The sequence below is a fragment of the Alosa sapidissima genome, chromosome 8 (assembly GCF_018492685.1).
Source record: "Alosa sapidissima isolate fAloSap1 chromosome 8, fAloSap1.pri, whole genome shotgun sequence".
Lineage (NCBI taxonomy): Eukaryota > Metazoa > Chordata > Actinopteri > Clupeiformes > Clupeidae > Alosa > Alosa sapidissima.
Genome location: NC_055964.1, coordinates 22,192,685 through 22,212,604, shown reverse-complemented (window position 1 = coordinate 22,212,604; position 19,920 = coordinate 22,192,685). Strand labels below are relative to the sequence as shown.

The 19,920-nt window shown below is 45.7% G+C and overlaps 1 protein-coding gene and 1 long non-coding RNA gene across 2 annotated transcripts in view; one reads left to right on the top strand and one right to left on the bottom strand.

Annotated features, from left to right (window-relative positions):
* The window catches only part of si:dkey-40c11.2 (drebrin-like protein A), a 41,284-nt gene that overhangs the window by 15,968 nt on the left and 5,396 nt on the right, over positions 1-19,920 (top strand). The window contains exons 2-9 of the mRNA XM_042101663.1: positions 1,115-1,170; positions 1,579-1,691; positions 2,339-2,413; positions 18,061-18,198; positions 18,666-18,743; positions 18,972-19,123; positions 19,482-19,536; positions 19,807-19,881. Coding sequence (XP_041957597.1) covers positions 1,115-1,170; positions 1,579-1,691; positions 2,339-2,413; positions 18,061-18,198; positions 18,666-18,743; positions 18,972-19,123; positions 19,482-19,536; positions 19,807-19,881 — 742 coding nt within the window. The remainder of the gene's footprint in view (positions 1-1,114; positions 1,171-1,578; positions 1,692-2,338; positions 2,414-18,060; positions 18,199-18,665; positions 18,744-18,971; positions 19,124-19,481; positions 19,537-19,806; positions 19,882-19,920) is intronic.
* On the bottom strand, positions 7,869-12,609 carry LOC121715756. The gene is made up of 3 exons (XR_006033676.1): positions 12,597-12,609; positions 11,687-11,690; positions 7,869-8,304 (listed from the first exon to the last, which is right to left on the bottom strand). It is a non-coding gene; the product is annotated as an uncharacterized LOC121715756 (long non-coding RNA).

Genomic DNA, 19,920 nt, shown 5'->3' with positions numbered 1-19,920 from the left:
GAAAGATGGGCTTTTGTGTTTGTTTTGTGGCAACTTGTGCATACATGATGATTGTGAGAATTAAGGGAGACAGGGGTCTAGGTTATGCAATTGTCTTTGGTTTGTTTGGCATACCCCATTTCAATCATTCTTTTGTGTATTGTATTGGGCTTCTTTTTTCAAACTGAACCATGCATAGAGAAGGAATGTTTTATATGGCCTTGTCGAGAAGGACTGAAGTGTGTGTATGTTTTTGGGCCCGTTTTTGTGTGCGGATAATGACCCTTTACTTCAATGACCTTTGACCTCTGAACCCTTAATGACAGACTGTGGCAGGTAACAGGTAACATCTGCGCGGTCTGCTCCACTCTAGACGTGGTTGGCCCTGCACGCTAACGCTCGATTCTGGCCGCGAGGCTCATTAGCGTCTAGGGGAACCTGACCTAAATACGTCAACACGTTTGCTGCCAGACAAGTTCCAACAATGCAAACTGATCAGCCATTGTTGCCATGGCCTCTCGGAGTCTGTGAAATAGTATGCCACTGTGCAGTTGGCTTCAGCAGCAGCCCAGACGTGGCTTTTATCTGCCTCATGAGGTGCTCCTCAGCTCGCCACCGATTCCACCGTTTCCAGGAATCTGTGATGTGGCCCTCCGTTATGAAAGAGAGAATAAGAGGATCATGCGGAAGTGATGTAAAGAGAGAGAGCGCGTTAGAGTGAAAGAGTGCAAGCTGCTTCAGGCGCGTTAATCCTCTGTATTTGTTATATACTGAAGTGAGGGGTATTACTGTGGTTACCCACACACTATACACTAGCAGAGAGAACACTGCTGTGTGGGGTTTATTAAGAATACATTTGCAAGCAGCCTAGTTTGTAGTCAACTGAATTTGAATTTGAATGTTTCAGGGTTTTTTGTTTTAATTTGGCTCATTTAAAAGACAAATTGATAGAGAACTTCACAACTTTGTAGGGTAGTAGTGCATATCTGAGAAACAAAAATAAAATTTGTCTCGTACAAGACTCAACTAATCTCAAAATAAGAAGAATGTAGTGTATGTACATGCAGTAGTCTAGTGTATGTTGCTTGCTTGGCTTTCCATCATGTCTAACTAATTATGATTCTGTGTTCCTCAGGGCACTCTTCACATACGATGGTGTCACCAACAACCTCAAACTGGCAGACTCCGGAGGTATGTAATGCTACCACCTACAGCAACTACCAAAACTCTTTTAATAACCTTGAGATGGCTGTTGCTGTGTGTGTCTGTGTATGTATGTGTGTGAGTGTGTGTGTGTGTGTGTGTGTGTGTGTGTGTGTGTGTGTGTGTGTGTGTGTGTGTGTGTGTGAGTGTGTGTGTGTGTGTGTGTGTGTGTGTGTGTGTGTGTGTGTGTGTGTGAGTGTGTACGATCACATGGTAATGATGGTCAGCATGATTCACACCTGCTTCGCTGTCTGACTAAGGACTCAACATGAAAATAAGTGAATTATACACAGGTCATCATATCACCCTCTCTCTCTCTCTCTCTCTCTCTCTCTCTCTCTCTCTCTCTCTCTCTGTCTGTCTGTCTGTCTCTGTGTCTCTCATCCTGTCCTCCAGCTGGTGGTGTGGTGGAGTTGGCTGGGAAGTTCCACGCCAGCAGGCCGATGTACGGGCTGTGTCGGTTGGGATGCACCGAGACGGGGGGGCCCCGTGTCGCCATGATCTGCTGGGTAAGGCCAGAGCCACCACAACCACGGCAGGGACAGCGCCACGATGGGGGATGGACGCTGGTCATGTGCTAAAACACACTGTTCCAGTGCTCCAAACAAACAGTCCAACTCACCAATGGGCATTCTGCCATAGAGTGTAAATGTCTCAAAACGCCCTTTAACTTAGGACTAAAGAATGTGTGACAAAAGTCTTCAGTAAACACATGAAAAAAGAAAAACATTCCCTTGATGAAACATCTGAAAAATCAGATACATCTTGTCAAATCTTGATTTTGAGGAAGTGGTTACGTGTTTGTCACATCCTGTGCGCCTTACTTTTCTTGTATCTGAGTGAAGGATCAGCACGGCATGGCAACTATGGAGCCTCCATGTTCTGACCAGATAACACACACACACACACACACACGCAAACACACACACACACACACACACACACACACACACACACACACACACTTGTATGCACACTGACACACACACTACACAACCATAGCTAGGTATTTATGTACTGATTTTTGTTTGCTTTTAAATGGTATTAGAGCTTCAACATGAAAAATTGTGTGTTACGACTCTCTCTCCCTCTCCTCTCTTTCCCTCTCTCTCTCTCTCTCTGTCTCTCTCTTTTCTCCTCTCTCTGTTTGTGACAGGTTGGTCCGAATGTAGATGAATACCGCCGAACGGAATGTGCCAGCCATGTACCAGCCATCAAGAACTTTTTCAAGGTGAGACTCTAGAGGCTCTCCCACTGTCATATGGACTGTATAGATTCTCCCACTGTCATATGGACTGTATAGATTCTCCCACTGTCATATGGGCTGAATAGTTTCTCTGTTAAAACAAGGGTGGCCATGCAACATAAAGCTCTGACATAATCAATCAATCCATAAGTCAATCTCTATTTACTCTGCCTCTCTCTCGCTCTCTCTCTCTCTCTCTCTCTCTCTCTCTCTCTCTCTCTCACACACACACACACACACACACACACACACACACACACACACACACACAAAGACACACAGACACACAACGAAATGGGACACACAGACACACAACAACATCTCCTTTATGTGCGTGACAAGTTTACATAATAAATAAGATGAAGGAACGACACACAGGTTGTGTCTTTCGTGAGACACATTTGCACTTACACAGTCACTGGGGGCAGTTATGAGTGTTACCAAGGGGCAAAAAGTTGCTCAAATAACACATGTCCTCGTCCCCATTCTCTATGTGTGTCTCTCTCAATCTCCTATGGCTCTGTTCCACTACGGACCGGGTCATAACATTCTAAGAACCTATATTGTTAATTACTTTGCAAAGTTTAAAAGTTTATATATATATATATATATAACGTTTTTCTTCACTTATGTTGATGTGAAGAACAAATAACAACCTAAACAACTGCTACGAGTCTATTTGTACATTTCTCCAGTTTTATTGTTGGGTCGTATTACATTCCAAAAGTCCTCGGTTCAGATCCGATTCGGCCGCATCCCCGGTCCGGCCTCAATCATGGAAATATAAAAATGTGTGTATGTGTGTGCCTGTTTGTGTATGCGTGTGTGTGTGTGTGTGTGTGTGTGTGTGTGTGTGTGTGTGTGTGTGTGTGTGTGTCGTTTTCTCTCTCTCATCATTTCCCACCATGCTGTCATATATTTGAAGCATTCTGGGAAGTGCTGTTTTTGCGTTTCACACTCACGCCTGTTTGATTCTTCCCGTCAAAGGGGATCGTGAGAGTTTGTCATAGGTTAACGCTCCTGAATGTTCTGCTAGCGCGATCTTAGGGCGAGAGAGGCAGCCCTGGGAGGCCGTGTGTCACCGCGTGGCTGAGTGAGTGAGTGAGTCTACTGAATGAGCAATTGAGTGGTTTAATGTGGAAAAAAGCCCACAGAGGAGACTTTAACAATGGCCTGCTCTGAGACTCCCGAGGTCGGGCTGGGAACAGGGTGGGGGCTGTGGTGGTCATCAGCTCTGGTGATGTCAGCGCGACGCTCAGACGTGGCCAGCGAGGCCGACGAGGCTGATGCGGCGGTGAAGGGCACATCTGGCAGGGTGGAGGTGGTGTGTGTCTGCGTGTGGTTGTGGTTGTGTGTGTGGTTGTGTGTGTGTGTGTGTGTGTGTGTGTGTGTGTGTGTGTGTGTGTGTGTGTGTGTGTGGGTGGGTGTATGTCTTCTCCACTGTGGTACATGTGCTGCACTCGGTGTGACTCAATAAGAGACACCCAGAGCCAGGGACTGTCAGTACAACAAAATCAGCATTCATCTCTGTGGACTCCAGTGCTGTGCTAGACTGCAGACATTTCAATTGAATAGAAAGGAAAGCTTAGCATAGCAGTACAAAGCTCAAATATATGATGTAGACCATTGTGTACATGTAAGGGCACGAGGTCCTGAAAAGCAGCACTGATGTGCTACACCAACAGACTTTGTTTGTCTTCAAAATAAATGAAAGGGTGAAGACTTAAAGATGGCCAGGGAGAAGATGACAAAAATGTTGTTGCATCCTGGAGAGGGAGAGAGGGGCGTGGGGCTTTAGATATGATCTCGCCGAAAATACCCTAAAGCCGCCGAAAGTATGCGCTTGGAGAGTTGTTGCACAACACTGACCTGCAACACCCTAAATCTGTTTACATCGGTATTATAGGATGCTGTTTTCAAAAAAGCTTCAGCAATTATTTACAGCAATCACTACAAATATTTACGACCTCTCAAACATGTGTACATTGCACTGATGACACCAAAGCAAATAACTAAGTACAACAAAATGAGGTCAAGCAAGGGTCAGCAGCATATGGAGACTAAACGCGTCTATGGCGACATGTCTCTGTCAACAGTGCGTGTTTGTATGTTGCTCTATAGGATGCTGTGTTGAAAGTGGCTGTCCCCACTTGAGAAGTCCCATCTCAGGGATGGCATTCACAAACACTCTCTCTATTGTCCTGCTGCTATCCTGTTTGTACTGCCCTTCCAGTTCTCATAGTGTTCGATCATACACACACACACACACACACACACACACACACACACACACACACACACACACACTCACACACACTCACACACACACACACACACACACACACACACACACACACACACACACACACACTCACACACACACACACACACACACACACACGCAGAAATAAATCCATTCACACACATATGTAGTCCATTTGAAGTACTCACACACACATGCGCACATGTGTGCCCAGACACACTCACATGAATATATACAGGAACACTGTTCCAGTGCTGTACATCCAGTCACATACTATCCAGTCACATTCCCATGTTCTCATAGCTCATTTGAAATACATGCAGACACACACATGCACACACACACACACACACACACACACACACACACACACACACACACACACACAAACAAACACACACACACATTCCCATGTTCTCAGAGGCTCATTTGCAGAACACAGAATCCTCCTCTCCTTATACTTTCCCAAATAAAGGCATCACCCAGTCAACGATTTAGGCATCTGAGGAATGTCGTCCTTTTATATTTCTCCCTCTCCCTCTCTCTCTCTCTCTCTCTGTTTGTCTCTCTCTCTCTCCCCTCTCTCTCACACACCCTTCATCCCTCCCTCTCTGTCCCTCCCACATATATACAGACACACACTAATGCATACACATGTGTGAACTGTGTAAACTGGTAAATTCCTGCAACTCCTACCCCAGGAATATGCATATTATTTCTCTTTGTGTGTGTGTGTGTGTGAGTTTGTGTGTAAGAGAGAGAGAGAGAGAGATAGAGTAAGCAACACATTAGATCTATGTCAATATGTATATGTATTATAAGGTGTGTGTGTGTGTGTGTGTGTGTGTGTGTGTATGCATGTGTGTGTGTATGCCTGTGTGTGTTTGTGTGTGTGTGTGTGTGTGTGTGTGTGTGTGTGTGTGTGTGTGTGTGTGTGTGTGTGTGGCTCCCATCACCTTGTGGCTGGTAAGCGTTGTTGACAGGCCCATGCGAGTGTGTGAGTGTGTGAGCAGCGGGGGAGAGTGTTGGCTGTAAGGGGGCGGTGGTGGTGAGAGAGTACCACTGTGGGAACGCAGGACCCCGGAGGTGTGGGAGAGGAAGGACCCCCTGATCCTTCCCAACGAGAAACCCCCTTCTCCCCTCTCGTCCCTCCCATCTACCCCCCCCCCCCCCCCCCCCCCCCCGCCCCCAACCTCAACCTCAACCCACACACACCCTCTCAACTCAATAAACAAAACATCCCAAAACCAGACCAAATTTGATCCTAGCGCTCCTCTCGGGAGGCGGGATAAATGTCGCCGTAGAGACAAGAGAAGGCGGAAGGAAGGAAGGCCGACATAAAATGGCACAGTGAGAATGTCCAGACGCTGCAGCAGCCAGGGCCCAGGATGTGAGCAGCCTATCAGGAGGTGTGGACTGTGGAGAGTCTGCACCCCATCAGGAACACAGATTAGCTGCGCTGACACCCGCAGGGAAGAGTTCAGGTTCACTAAGTGAAAGTGTTACCTCATGGTTTTTGTGCTGTTTAGCTCTTTGTTGCACTTATTTTGGCCGTGAACACTACTCAGTGTAAGGCGAAAGCAGATAACTAGCTACCTCACTGCTCCATTTCCCCACTACCGACATTCATCATGAATATAACATGGCAAAGAGATATGTGATATGTAGATTGCAGGATATACAATCAAGGCATTTTAGCATTCAGAATGAAATCCACATCCACTTCCAAGGTAATATCACTGGTCCAGTAGCTGATAGAGAGGGCAGGGATATGATACCTTTTGCCTGAACTTCTGTAGCTGTAAAGAGATACCATTACACAAATTCAGGATCCAGACAAGTGTTGGCATTGCAGGTTAATTGAGCTTTGAGTTTGCCTTTGTGTGTTGAACTTCTGCAGCCAGGCAAAGCACATCTAACGGAGATGTCTTTGTGAGATCTGGGGGGGTCAGATTCATGTCAGTAGCCTTTCGTGCCAGCGGTGTTCTCAGCCAGAAGGAGACTTTAAAAGACAAGATTTAATAAATCAAGAGCCAGAGGAAACATTACTAGTGAGGTGAGAAAAATGGGGGCTTTAAGGAAATGGAAGTATGTGTGAGAGAGAGAGAGAGAGAGAGAGAGAGAGAGAGAGAGAAAACAGTTAAAAACAACACTGTGACATCCCCATATTGCACTTGCCCAGACTGGTCCATGTCCTGGGGATGTACAGCGTTCTCCTTTGTCTCTCCAGTGTGTCTTCTCCAGAGACAGGTGTGAGAGCAGGGAGCAGGCCCAGCCTAATGAAGAGCTAAGTGTGCATACAGGGAGCAGGCCCAGCCTAATGAAGAGCTAAGTGTGCACACAGGGAGCAGGGAGACGTTTGGACATGTGCAAAAACAAAGACAACTGCCAGGACAAAATAAAACATTATCAGACAAAGGAAGTGTGTGGGAGAGGCGTGAGAAGTTAGCCGTGAACAGGACAGTTCTGCTTAATCACTTAGCAGACACTGTTTTCTGAAGGGATGGGCCGTAAAGGCCATCCACTGACTAGTGTTTATGGTAACAAACTGTAATGTTGCTGTCGTAGCTATGCAGACATTGTAGCCATTGCCCATGAAGGGGAACCAAAATGAGGAGAAAGCTCTGGCAGCAGCCTGTATTTAGTAGAAATATACTCATGAACAACAACCTGGTTATTGACTTTACCAAATGGTTAGGTTGTCTGAATGACAGTATATTTATGGTTATACACTGTGTGATATGTGGTATGTGTTTAGAAGGGGGTTCCCAAGATGTTTGTTCTGAACAGTATAGTCACAGGCGAGCTATACAGTACATGTCTGATTAGAAATGTGGGAAGAGAGAATAAAGGGGGAAAATAATCAGTCAACTAATCAGACGCCCGCAGTGGGACAAATGTGAATCTGGTTCATGAGTTGAGCCAGAAGATGATTAACAGCAGCATATGCGGTGGCAGTGAAGAAAAAGCATAATGAGCACAGTGCAGTGCCCCCTTCAGGGTTGACAGAGCACTGCGTCAAAATGACTGTTAAGTCTGTCAGAGCCACTCCCCCCCCCCCCCCCCTCCAAATCCATTATTACAAGTGTAGCACTTGTGTTGTGGACCAGTTAAAAGCTACATATCTGAGATTACTAGATTCTTGAGCCGTGTAATAAGTAAAAGCTGAACCTGAGATATGGCAACTATAAGCACTTTATTTTGTACAGTTTCCCTTAGTTTAGTAAATGAAAGAAAATAAATGTGTGTAGTTATTAGTAAAGTGTGGCAATGTATGATGTATGGATGTGGTGTATGTAAGGCAGTATAATTGTAACAATGACAAATACACACTTTCCCAGTATCAATCAATCACCCTTCAAGAGCAAGTGCAATTCAATCAGTGCAGTTCAGTGAGTTTGTTAAAGTAAGAAAAAGTCCTTTTAGGTATTAAAGAAAATGTTGAACTATAAATAAATGCAAACGTCCCTTATGGTATAAACAGAAAATTCAAAAGTAGTTTCCTTTCGGCTCCTTGTGTGGAAAGGAACGCTTATCTGTAATCCGTGTGCGCTGCTCGAAGTTCACGCAGATGGTGAAGAAACCTTGCTGCAGTTGATCAGACTGCAGCAGGCTGGGCGGTCGACACGTTGAATATCTTGGACAGGCTCGCCATCTTAGCTCGTCTGGAATCCACTGAAATCTTCTATCCGTATAAAAAAACCAATCGAAGCTCTTCTCATGTTGAAACAAAATAAAATATCTTCTTGATGCGCAATATAAGAGACGTAAAGTTAAGAAGTAGAAAATATATCACGATAGATATAGATAGATATAGATTCTAGAAGTTATAAATGTGTAGTTATATCGAATATTTTCTTTAGTTCAAGAAGGTGACGTTCCGTGCTCGGACTGCAAAAGCAAGAGAGAAAAAATCGCGCATGCGCGGTGCCTTAGTGGCACTGAATCTAACAGTGCTACACACTCCCCTTCTGAATCAGCATGAGTCCCTTCATGCGTTACATAAAGTTAAATATTCATTATCACTGAAGGATTATCACTAACAGTAATTGAACTGAGTGCAGTATTGAAACTTTCTAAAATAGTTTGGGCAAATGAAATTAAAGGTTGACCTAGTTGGGGGTAAGTGAACCGACCTGGAGGTCGTCGCATCCGTTCAGGCCTACAATCTAGGTTTTGATCTACTGTATCTCTAACAGTTTCTGTGTGAGCATTCTGGGTTTCAGAAGCTATATCAGTTTCAGGCTGCTGTTTTTCAGTTTTCTGGCTTTCACTACTGGAACCAGGTAAGTTCAGCTCTGTTGCATTTCCCTCCTCCAGGGAGACGACAGCAGTCAAATCTTCAGGAAGGGGGGACACCTCATCCTCTGCCACAGGAATCGGCGCACCATTCTCTCCTTCTGATGAATCCATCCAAGGCACATCAGCAATGTCTGTTGCAGGAGGTTCCATAGTTGGACAGGTCTGTTGCGGCATCACTGAAGATGACTGTCTGTCCGAAAGTAGTGAATGGCTGTCAGAGATTTTAGCTGCAGGTACTGCTTGTGTGATGTCATAGGTTCGGGTGAACCTTGTTTCAGTAAAGGGTGATGGGCTGGCTGGACCAAAATCATCATCAGAAGAATCATCAAGCTCCTCCTGAGGATCTTGTGATGGAGTTGTTCTAGTTCGTGGTCGAAAAACAGGTTCCGGTGCAGCTGGCTCATCATCCTCGTCAGACAACTGCCCACAAGGTAACAAGAGGTCACGGTGTAGGGTTCGAGTTGGTCCGTCTTCACTCAACGGTTGGACTTTGTAGACAGGCAAGTCTCCCATTCTCTGCAAGACACGATAGGCCACAGACTCCCACTTATCAGCCAACTTGTGCTTGTTTCTCAGGCGGAGGTTTCTGACCAAAACCTGATCTCCCACTTCAAGTTTGGTTTCTCGCACCCGTTTGTCAAATCGCAGTTTATTCCGCTGTGCTAATTTCTGAGCATTCGCCATGGCAGTTTTATAACTCTCCTGAAGACGAGACTTGAGCTTCTGCACATACTGGGAATGAGACTGGGATTTTGCTTCCTTGACTGGCAAGTTGAAGGCAATGTCAACTGGTAGTCTTGGGTGTCGTCCAAACATCAACTCATACGGACTGTAACCAGTAGCTTCGTTTCTGGTACAGTTGTACGCATGAGTGAGCGGCTTCACAAAATCACACCAGTGACTCTTCTCTTTGTCTTTCAAAGTCCCGAGCATACCCAGGAGCGTACGGTTGAAGCGCTCGACCGGATTACCTCTTGGATGGTAAGGACTTGTTCGTACTTTCCTGATACCTGTTACGGCACAGAGTTCCTTTATTATGTGGGATTCGAAGTCTCGTCCCTGGTCACTATGAAGACGTTCTGGGAAACCATAGTGCACCAGGAACTGTTCCCAGAGACATTTGGCCACTGTTCGTGCTTTTTGGTCTCGTGTCGGAATAGCAACAGCGTAGCGAGTAAAATGGTCTGTGATTACTAAAACATCCTTTGTATTTTGGCTGTCTGGCTCGATTGAGAGATAGTCCATACAAACGAGTTCCATCGGCCTGGATGTTTTGATGTTAACTAATGGGGCAGCACGTTCGGGCAGTGCTTTCCTCCTGACGCATCGTCCGCAGGTTTTGATCTTGTGCTCAACGTCGAATGACATTCTGGGCCAATAGAAACGCGATCGCACCAAGTCTATGGTGCGGTCAATCCCCATGTGGCCCATATCGTCATGAAGACACTTGAGCACGGAGGTTCTCAGTGTTCCAGGAAGTACAAGCTGATAAGCAAGGTGGTCGTCGCATTGCCGTCTCCGGAACAAGAGGCCATCCCTCAAGACGTAACGTTTCCACTCCTTAATCATCAGCTTGAGGTCTTGTGAATGAGTGGCAGAGTCTCCAGATACAAGGCATCCTGCTTCCAGAGCCTGAATCACACATCCGATGGTGGGATCGTCTCTTTGGTGTTTGATTAACTCGTCATTGGTATAGGTAGGTATTAGCACACATCTCTCAAAGTCTGGCTCATCGCCATAAACATCTGGGACAGCATCGATGCTCATGGCGAGAGACTCAACAAGGGTCATGTGTGGCAGGTCATCACCACCTCCCTCCGACAGGTGACGGGTACAGGCAGCGGCGATCACACTGCAAGGTAGGTTCTTGAACTTTGGTGATGAAGCAAGGTGGTGCGATGCGAACTCCCGGATTCTCTCACTCTCTTCCACAGAAGACGGGTCATCCCACGGTGCACGAGGTATTCTGGAAAGAGCATCGGCATCCTGATTTTGGCTCCCCGCCCTATACTTGATATTGAAGTCAAAAGTGGACAACGACGCTAGCCAGCGGTAGCCCACTGCATCAAGCTTTGCTGACGTGAGTATATAGGTTAAAGGATTGTTATCCGTTACTACTGTAAAGGTGTTTCCATATAAGTAATCCTGAAACTTTTCGACGATGGCCCACTTTAATGCCAGGAATTCAAGTTTATGGGCGGGATATCTGGCTTCACTTTTTGACAGACCCCTGCTTGCATAGGCGATGACCCGTTGTTGACCCTCTTGCAGCTGATAGAGTACTGCTCCGAGGCCGATGGCACTGGCGTCGGTGTGAAGCTCATAGGGGACCTTCGGGTCAGCAAAACCCAGCACAGGAGCTGATGTTAGTCTGTCAATTATGCACTCAAAAGCATTTTGGCAAGCTGGCGTCCAGCGCTCAGAGAATGGTTCTTTTGGATTTAAGTAGGTCACCCTTTTGGCAGGCTTCTTGCCGTTCTTACGAGATGGAGGGTACCCAGCTGTCAGGTTTGTTAATGGCTTGACTATTTTGGAGTAGTCTTGCACAAAACGGCGGTAATACCCTGAGAAACCTAAAAATGACCGGAGCTCTTTCAAGGTCTGAGGCCTCGGCCAGGTCTTCAGTGCACTGACCTTTTCCGGGTCTGTTTCAACACCATCCCGAGACACAATGTGGCCAAGGTAACGGACACGTGACTGAAAGAACTTGCACTTTTCCAGAGACAATTTCAGGCCATTTTCTCTGAGTCGCTGAAGCACAGTCAACAGCCTCGCTTCATGTTCTTCTAAAGAGGCAGAAAAAACAATTAAGTCGTCCAAAAATACGAGCACTTCCTTCAGATTTATATCCTTCATGCATTTTTCCATTAATCTTTGGAATGTGCTCGGCGCATTGGTGACCCCCTGGGGCATTCTGTTGAATTCCCAGAATCCCAGCGGGCACACAAAGGCCGTCTTATGCTTATCCTCTTCCTCCATTTCGATTTGGTAGTACCCGGACTTCAAATCCATTACTGAGAACCACTTGGAGCCGGTAAGGGCAGAGAATGCCTCCTCCACATTGGGTAACGCATATGCATCCTTGATGGTTTGGGAGTTAAGCTTTCTATAATCGATGCAGAGCCGAACATCACCATTCTTCTTTCTCACTACGACAATAGGAGAAGAATACGGGGATTCCGACTCGCGGATTACACCAGCTTCAAGGAGTGACTTCAGATGTCTTCTCACTGCCTCCAGATCACGTGGATGGATCATTCTGGGTCGCTGCTTGAAAGGAGTGTCATCTTTCAATTTTATATGGTGCTTTACCCTGGTGGCATGGCCAAAGTCGAGATCGTGATGGGCAAAGACATCAGTATAGGTGTTCAACTTCTCAGAAACTCTCTTCTTCCATTCCTCTGGAAGAGGAGAATCTCCAAAGTCGAATTTCAAGTTGGAACTGGTTGTCTGAGTACATATTTGGGATGATATTGTGCACTTCACAATGTCAGACTTCTCAGTAGTCGGGTTTTCAAGGACTTGAAGAGCAACACTAAGCTGTGCGACAACACATTTCAGTGGGAGTGTTATGTCATGATCAGTCTGGTTTCTAACCCATACAGAAAACTTGCTGGGTGTTTGACTAGGTAAGGTGATCAGGCATTGATTAACTGAGATGCCGCCAGGTAAAGAGGACAGTGTGGGTTGCTCCAATAATGCATAGGGCTCAGAGTGGGCGGTAGGAACTCTCACAGCACAATCCAGTGCAACTCTCTGACCAGCAGGTATGGTTTCTCGCTTTCTCCCTCTCAGCATCATCAGGCCCACTCGTCCACTGGTGCTCTGAACTTTCCTTATCTCCAGGGTCTTGAGGATCTGTGCATAGCCGTTTGCTGGGGAATGCTTAGCTTTGGGGCTGCTTCCAAGATGTTCACTGTACACTGTGTCGAGCAAGTTAGTGCCTATCAAAATGGGCACTTCGCTGTTTGAGCATGCATCAGGAACAACCAGAGCTAAAGTGGTTACTGCATCTGTACTGATCATGAGTTCTTTTGGGAGTCTAACACTAATTTTTACATATCCAAGATATGGCACTGACTGCCCATTAGCACCTTTAACCTCTATGAGGTGTTCTAGGGGTTGGATAAGTTGTGTTGACAAATGCTTATTATAGAAAGATAATGACACTGTAGTAACTTGTGAGCCAGTGTCCAATAACCCACTACAGTCAACACCAGAAATATTTACATTTGCAGTGCACCTTTCACCCACTAACTTTGGCTTTGAGTTAGATTTTGTTTTCACAGTGTGTGACTGTATGGTAGCCTGGCATACAGTCTTTGGCTTAGGGCTAGTGATACTTAGTTCTGCTCCCATTTGCCCTTCAACAAGAGCAGAAGCTAGTTTAAAGACGGAGTAATGGAGGCTGCATTAAGCTCCTCCCAGGCTCTTTGTTTCTCCCTTAGTTCTCTTTGTTTAGCCTCTACAAGCACAGGGTTGGGCTCATTGTCACAGGACGGTGAAATGTGCCCGTCCTCACCGCAGTTGAAACAATACCAGGGTCTAGGCTTTTTGTTGGCTTTTCCAGCAAACTGCTGAGGTGTATGTGGTTTTGAGTCTTTTGTTTTAGTTGTCTTAGTTTTAGGCCTAGCACCTCCTAAGTCTTGTGCTTTTGAAGCTTTGAGATTAGCTAACTGGGATTGAAGGTCAGCTATTTGTTTTTTCATTTTCTTATTTTCCGTAGAGGGGTCAGGTGTGGTTTGGAACATGTCAGACTCATTTGCAAAAGGATCAAACACTGCGTGCAGGTTCGACTGGACTTTTGTTTTTGAAAATCCAAGGTGCCGCGTCATGCGGTTTGACTTGGCTGCTTGTTTGTCCTCCTCGGTCCTTAACAGGAGCATTAACTCAGACAGAGACGGCGGGTTATCAGTCTTTTGCTCGAGCTGGAGGTTTGCAATTAGGCTGTTGTTCCAACATCCACGGCAGAATTGTTTTAGCAACTGGCGATCCATTTGACTTGCAGCTAGCCCGCCTCTCTTTACTACAGCGCTGAGAGCAACCTGGAGCCTTTGAAGGTAGGCCGAAGGCTTCTCACCAGCATTCTGATTAGTGTGAAGGAACTTGGCGAAGAGTTCATCGCCATCACCCACAGCAGCGTATGCAGAATCCAACAAACTCAAGTAAGAGCTAGAGCTGGCCTGAGGGCCTAGGTGTTTAACGATTGTAGCTGCAGGGGCTAGGAGGCTTTCGACGAGTTTACGAACTACTTGCAAGTCAGAGCAGGTGGGGTCTTTGAGGTAAAAATCAATGTGGCTTCGCCAGGTCTCAAAGTCAACTTCCCCGACTGGAACAGGACTTTTTCCAGAGAATGATCTCAGTTTGAGAGCACGATGATGATGAGCAGAACCCTCGCTGCCTTTGACAATGTGCTCAACGACTAATCTTTGGACTCCAGGGGTGCTTAGTTGGTCAACGGGTACATGTATCGCAACACTGGGAGATGAAGTGTCAGCCAAAACTCTGGGCAAGGACAGAGGGCTCTTGCTGCTTTCCTTTGGAAAAGAATTAGGCTTTGGAAGTACATAATCATCCTCCTCCATTTGTATGGATACATCATCCCTCTCTTGGAGTCGGGGTTTCACTTGGGGAGTTACATTTCGATCAGGAGATGCAACTCTAGTAGACCCTCGAATTCTGGCTAACTCCTCCTGAAGTAGCACTTCAAAATCAATACCACCTAGCTTGGCGACATTTTCCAGCTCTGCTATGTAGCTACCAGTTAAGCTTGAGCTAAGGGAGGCGGTGAATAAAGTGGAAAGGAGTTGAATGTGACGAGTCACATTTTCATCCGAGGGGGATATTTTAGAACAAGGTAGCTCATGCTTTAGATTCTCAATGGCAGCACCACTCTCATATTCAACAACAGCAGTATTTTGGTAAAGTGGAATAGGACTGTCTATTTTAAGAACTCTGCTTATTTTGCCGTAAGTGTTTAAGAACTCAAAGATGTATTCATCTGCCTCAGAATGAGACAGTCCTCTGACTAAGACTGCATTTGGTACTTTGATATTCTGATCTCTAATAATGTCCATTTTGAAAAGTGAAAAGGTCAGCGTCAAAGGCAAAACTAATTTCTCGCTGTATCAACAAGGGAAACTGTACAAATTAAAGCCACAACCCTCCTGGCTGGCTCGCCACTATTTATGTAGCACTTGTGTTGTGGACCAGTTAAAAGCTACATATCTGAGATTACTAGATTCTTGAGCCGTGTAATAAGTAAAAGCTGAACCTGAGATATGGCAACTATAAGCACTTTATTTTGTACAGTTTCCCTTAGTTTAGTAAATGAAAGAAAATAAATGTGTGTAGTTATTAGTAAAGTGTGGCAATGTATGATGTATGGATGTGGTGTATGTAAGGCAGTATAATTGTAACAATGACAAATACACACTTTCCCAGTATCAATCAATCACCCTTCAAGAGCAAGTGCAATTCAATCAGTGCAGTTCAGTGAGTTTGTTAAAGTAAGAAAAAGTCCTTTTAGGTATTAAAGAAAATGTTGAACTATAAATAAATGCAAACGTCCCTTATGGTATAAACAGAAAATTCAAAAGTAGTTTCCTTTCGGCTCCTTGTGTGGAAAGGAACGCTTATCTGTAATCCGTGTGCGCTGCTCGAAGTTCACGCAGATGGTGAAGAAACCTTGCTGCAGTTGATCAGACTGCAGCAGGCTGGGCGGTCGACACGTTGAATATCTTGGACAGGCTCGCCATCTTAGCTCGTCTGGAATCCACTGAAATCTTCTATCCGTATAAAAAAACCAATCGAAGCTCTTCTCATGTTGAAACAAAATAAAATATCTTCTTGATGCGCAATATAAGAGACGTAAAGTTAAGAAGTAGAAAATATATCACGATAGATATAGATAGATATAGATTCTAGAAGTTATAAATGTGTAGTTATATCGAATATTTTCTTTAGTTCAAGAAGGTGACGTTCCGTGCTCGGACTGCAAAAGCAAGAGAGAAAAAATCGCGCATGCGCGGTGCCTTAGTGGCACTGAATCTAACAGTGCTACACAAGCACCCATGCACATTTTCAGCTCTAGGCCCATAATGACAAAGTAAATTGAGGATGTCACAGTTGATCCTCATACATCAGGTCTGAACCCGTAAATTGAGACAGAAGAGAGAGTGCAAAGCCTTTAAGATGCCGATCATTGACAGGATGGTTCAAGCACACAGCGTCCTTAAGCCCTTACAGTTCCAGAGCATGGTGTGAACTCTTAACAGTTTATGTGACCTGCGCAATTTATTGGCACAGCCGTGAATGTACAAAAGCACACCTTTACGTTGTGCTCCAGTAAATCTTCCTAGAAGCATTACCTATAAAAACATCAAGAAAATCTTTCAGACAAGAACCAGCATGCTAGCCCAAATGCTAACAGGCAGGGGTGTTTAACTCGGGTCCTGCCCCATCCCAGTGCTTATCTTCTGGGTCGGGGCGTGCTGGAATTTTTGGGTGTGGACCTGCTTGACTGATTTAAGTCTATATCGTTCTGGCATCTGCTGAGCCTCTTTGGCTCTTGTCGCCAGGTATCGATATCAGAGGATTAAAATCAGTAGGGCCAGGCCTTTTAGTGGAGTTTCGATCCAAATCCCCCTTGGTCACGCAGCATGTCTGTCTGTTGCTCGCTCCATCTTCTTAACGCTGAGAACCACTCCGCTCTGTTCCCTCAGCGAGTTCTAGCTAGCCACGGCGGCGTGTTTGTTCTCGGGGTGATGTGAAAGATAAACACAGTGCAGTGAGCTACCTGTCAGGAGCAGGAGCCTGCTGCTGGAGAAGCAGCGATAGCTCCAGGGGCATACCATACACCACTCGAGTCTGAGCTCACCTTCGCTGCGCTGCGCTGCACTGCGGCTTGGATCCCTTAGACTAGAAGACTAGCTACATCCAGAGATGCGCTCCTTTGTCTGTGCTGTGGCGGTGAGACTTGACAGCTTACTTTATTCTGTCTCCAGAAAGGGAGATGCACAGCTAGATAGGATGCGAGTTCCAAAGCTGCAGATAGAGACTTCTAAATCTGTGGTTTAGGTGAAGAGGGGAGGGTAGAGAGAGAGAGCGAGAGAGAGAGAGAGAGAGAGAGAGAGAGAGAGAGAGAGAGAGAAAGAGATAGAGAGAAAGGCAGACAGAAAGAAAGAGCTGTTGCTGCAAAACTGCACTTGACTGCTCTAAGTTGTAGTCACTTCACACGAGGCTGTGCGGCCTACAGCCACATGTCCTTCCCCATCTCTTATCTCCTCTCTTCAAGCCATAACTCTTCAGAGGAGAGAAATAAACACAGCCACTGGGCCTGCTGAACATTGAGCACTGTGCACATGGATGTGTGCAAACATTGCTGTGTATGGGTATGGAATGGACATGAGTGGCCCCAGCACAGACTGTACCCCCCCCCCCCCCCCCTCCCCCCTCCCCCCTCCTCCTCCTCTGGGTCTTATCTGCGTTGCTCCCCACAGTAAACACACTTGAACATTTTTCTTCTCTCTCTCTCTCTCTCTCTCTCTCTCTCTCTCTCTCCATGACCCCTTGGCTGTGCTCTCCTATATTTAAAAGACCGGCCCCGGCCTGTCTCTGACTACATTCTGTAGTCCTAGGATGACATATGACAAGTTAGTTTGAACATAATGTACATTGATGTCATCCAGCCACTGACAGAGTGACTGCTCTACAGCTACCTCTTACCACTTGTCTCCCACACTTGATGTGTACCTGTGCCGTGTATGAGTGCTTGTGTAGAAATAGTACAGATGCCACAATGTCAATCGTCATTGTTCACATTGCTGTCAGCTCCTAGGACACTCTGTGACTTGTCACTAAAACATGGCTCCTCGGGGCATAGTGCTTGACAATGCTTGACATTGTGTGGGTCTTCAGATTTACTTACCTGAAATATAAGATGTGTTAGTATATAAAATGACAAATTCATTAAGTCGTAAAGAGGCATGAATTGGAATTTGAGAACCCAAGTGGACGGTCCACGTCGGTCTGAATTGTCTGGTCTGTCTGGTGTGTCCGCCAACAGGAGGCTCATACGTTTGTCACAGCGTCAAACGCGGAGGATGTGACGGAGGAGAAGCTGGCCGCAGCCGTGGCCAAGGTGCGTCCGCCGGTGCAGCCCCAGAGGAGGAGCTCAGTGCAAGTGGACAAGGAGGAGATGGTGGTCAGTGCCCTTATTTATTACTTGCTTATTATTGCATTTATTCATTTAGCTGACACTTTAATACAGAGCCACTTAATGAGGGATACCATTCAAGCTACAGTGCAACAGGAGACCTTAGTGTAACAATTAATATTGTATACAATATAACATCAGAGTGCTGACCAATGATACTACCCCTCTCACTCTCCAGCTCCCTCTTTCAATCTCTCTCTCTCTCTCTCTCTCTCCCTCACACACATTCTCACAAACACACACACACACACACACACACACAACACAACACAAACAGTCATTGTGTTTGTTTGCATTCAAAGTTTTTCACTATAAATCTCATTTCAGGGCAAGACACAAAACAGTGTCAGCTAGTAATTTTCATGTCCTTAATCCTGCTAGTAATATCGATATTGATGTTTGTGACGCTCAGTTGTTGCATAGTAACCAAGCATCAATACCGTCTCTGTGCTCAGGGCACAAACTACAGGAAAACAAACGCTGCCATGGAGATGAGAAGAATCAACAGGGACTCTTTCTGGGCACGTGCAGAGGTGTGAATTACAGAGAACATGACCTGACCTACCACACCTGGTTGACTGACATACCGTTGACACATATTTGCATGCACAATTGAATATGAACTAGTGTCATTTCCTTGGTCTGTAGCACAGGAAATCCAGTTCATTAGTTTTGATTACATGTAATAAATCATATGGAGTGACGTTTGGCCCTCTGGTCTTAATTCATCTGATTGTCTGGGTCCCCACGCCCTTCCCCAGCGCGAGGAGGAAGAGAGAAAGGAGGAGGAACGGAAGAGAGCGACGGAGGAGAGGAGGCGCCGGGAGAGAGAGAGGGTGATGCAGGAGAGGAAGGAGGCAGAGGAGAGGGACAGGAAGATGAATGAGAAACTGCAGATGATTGAGGAACAAAGGTCAGAGGTCACACTTTACGGACAGCCAGACATATTTGTTCAGAAGTTATTATATGTGTCTAGGTGTGTGTGTGTGTGTATGTGAATGTGTGTGTTTAAATGTGTTTTACTGCAGTGTTGATGGATGGTTTATGAACCAGACAGCCTCCCGTCTCATAAATGTCTCACCTCATGTTATCGTGCTCACATACTTTGACACTGACATATTATCTCATATTTTGACACTGACATATTGTAACATGCAATGGGTGTTGTTGTACTATAATACTTACCTTTCCATATCTATTTTTCCACATCATTTTCAGTGTATGTTTTTCACTGGTGTAATAAACATGGCTTTATGAATAACTCTCTGCAGGAGGCAGCAGGCCTTGACGGAGGAGGAGATGAGGAGGAAAGAGAAGTCCAAATGGGTGAGTCACCACTGACACACATGGAACTCAATCAGTCACATGGACAGCTATGTCTGGAGAGACCAATATCAATTTCTGTCCCTTTTTTGTGTGAGTGCACGTGATATTAATTGTAGAACTGTAGAATTATTAATTGTATTAAAGTAACCGGTTTGTTTGTGTGTGTGTGTGTGTGTGTGTGTGTCTGTGTGTGTATGTGTGTGTGTGTGTGTGTGTGTGTGTGTGTGTGCGTATGATGTATGTCTGTATGTATGTATGTATTTGTAACAGGACCAGCAACAGAGAGAGCATGAAGAAGAGCTCAGAGAACGATTCAGACGCAGTGAGTCCATAGAGAAAGCAGCGGTGAGCCACTTCTCCACACACACACACACACACACACAC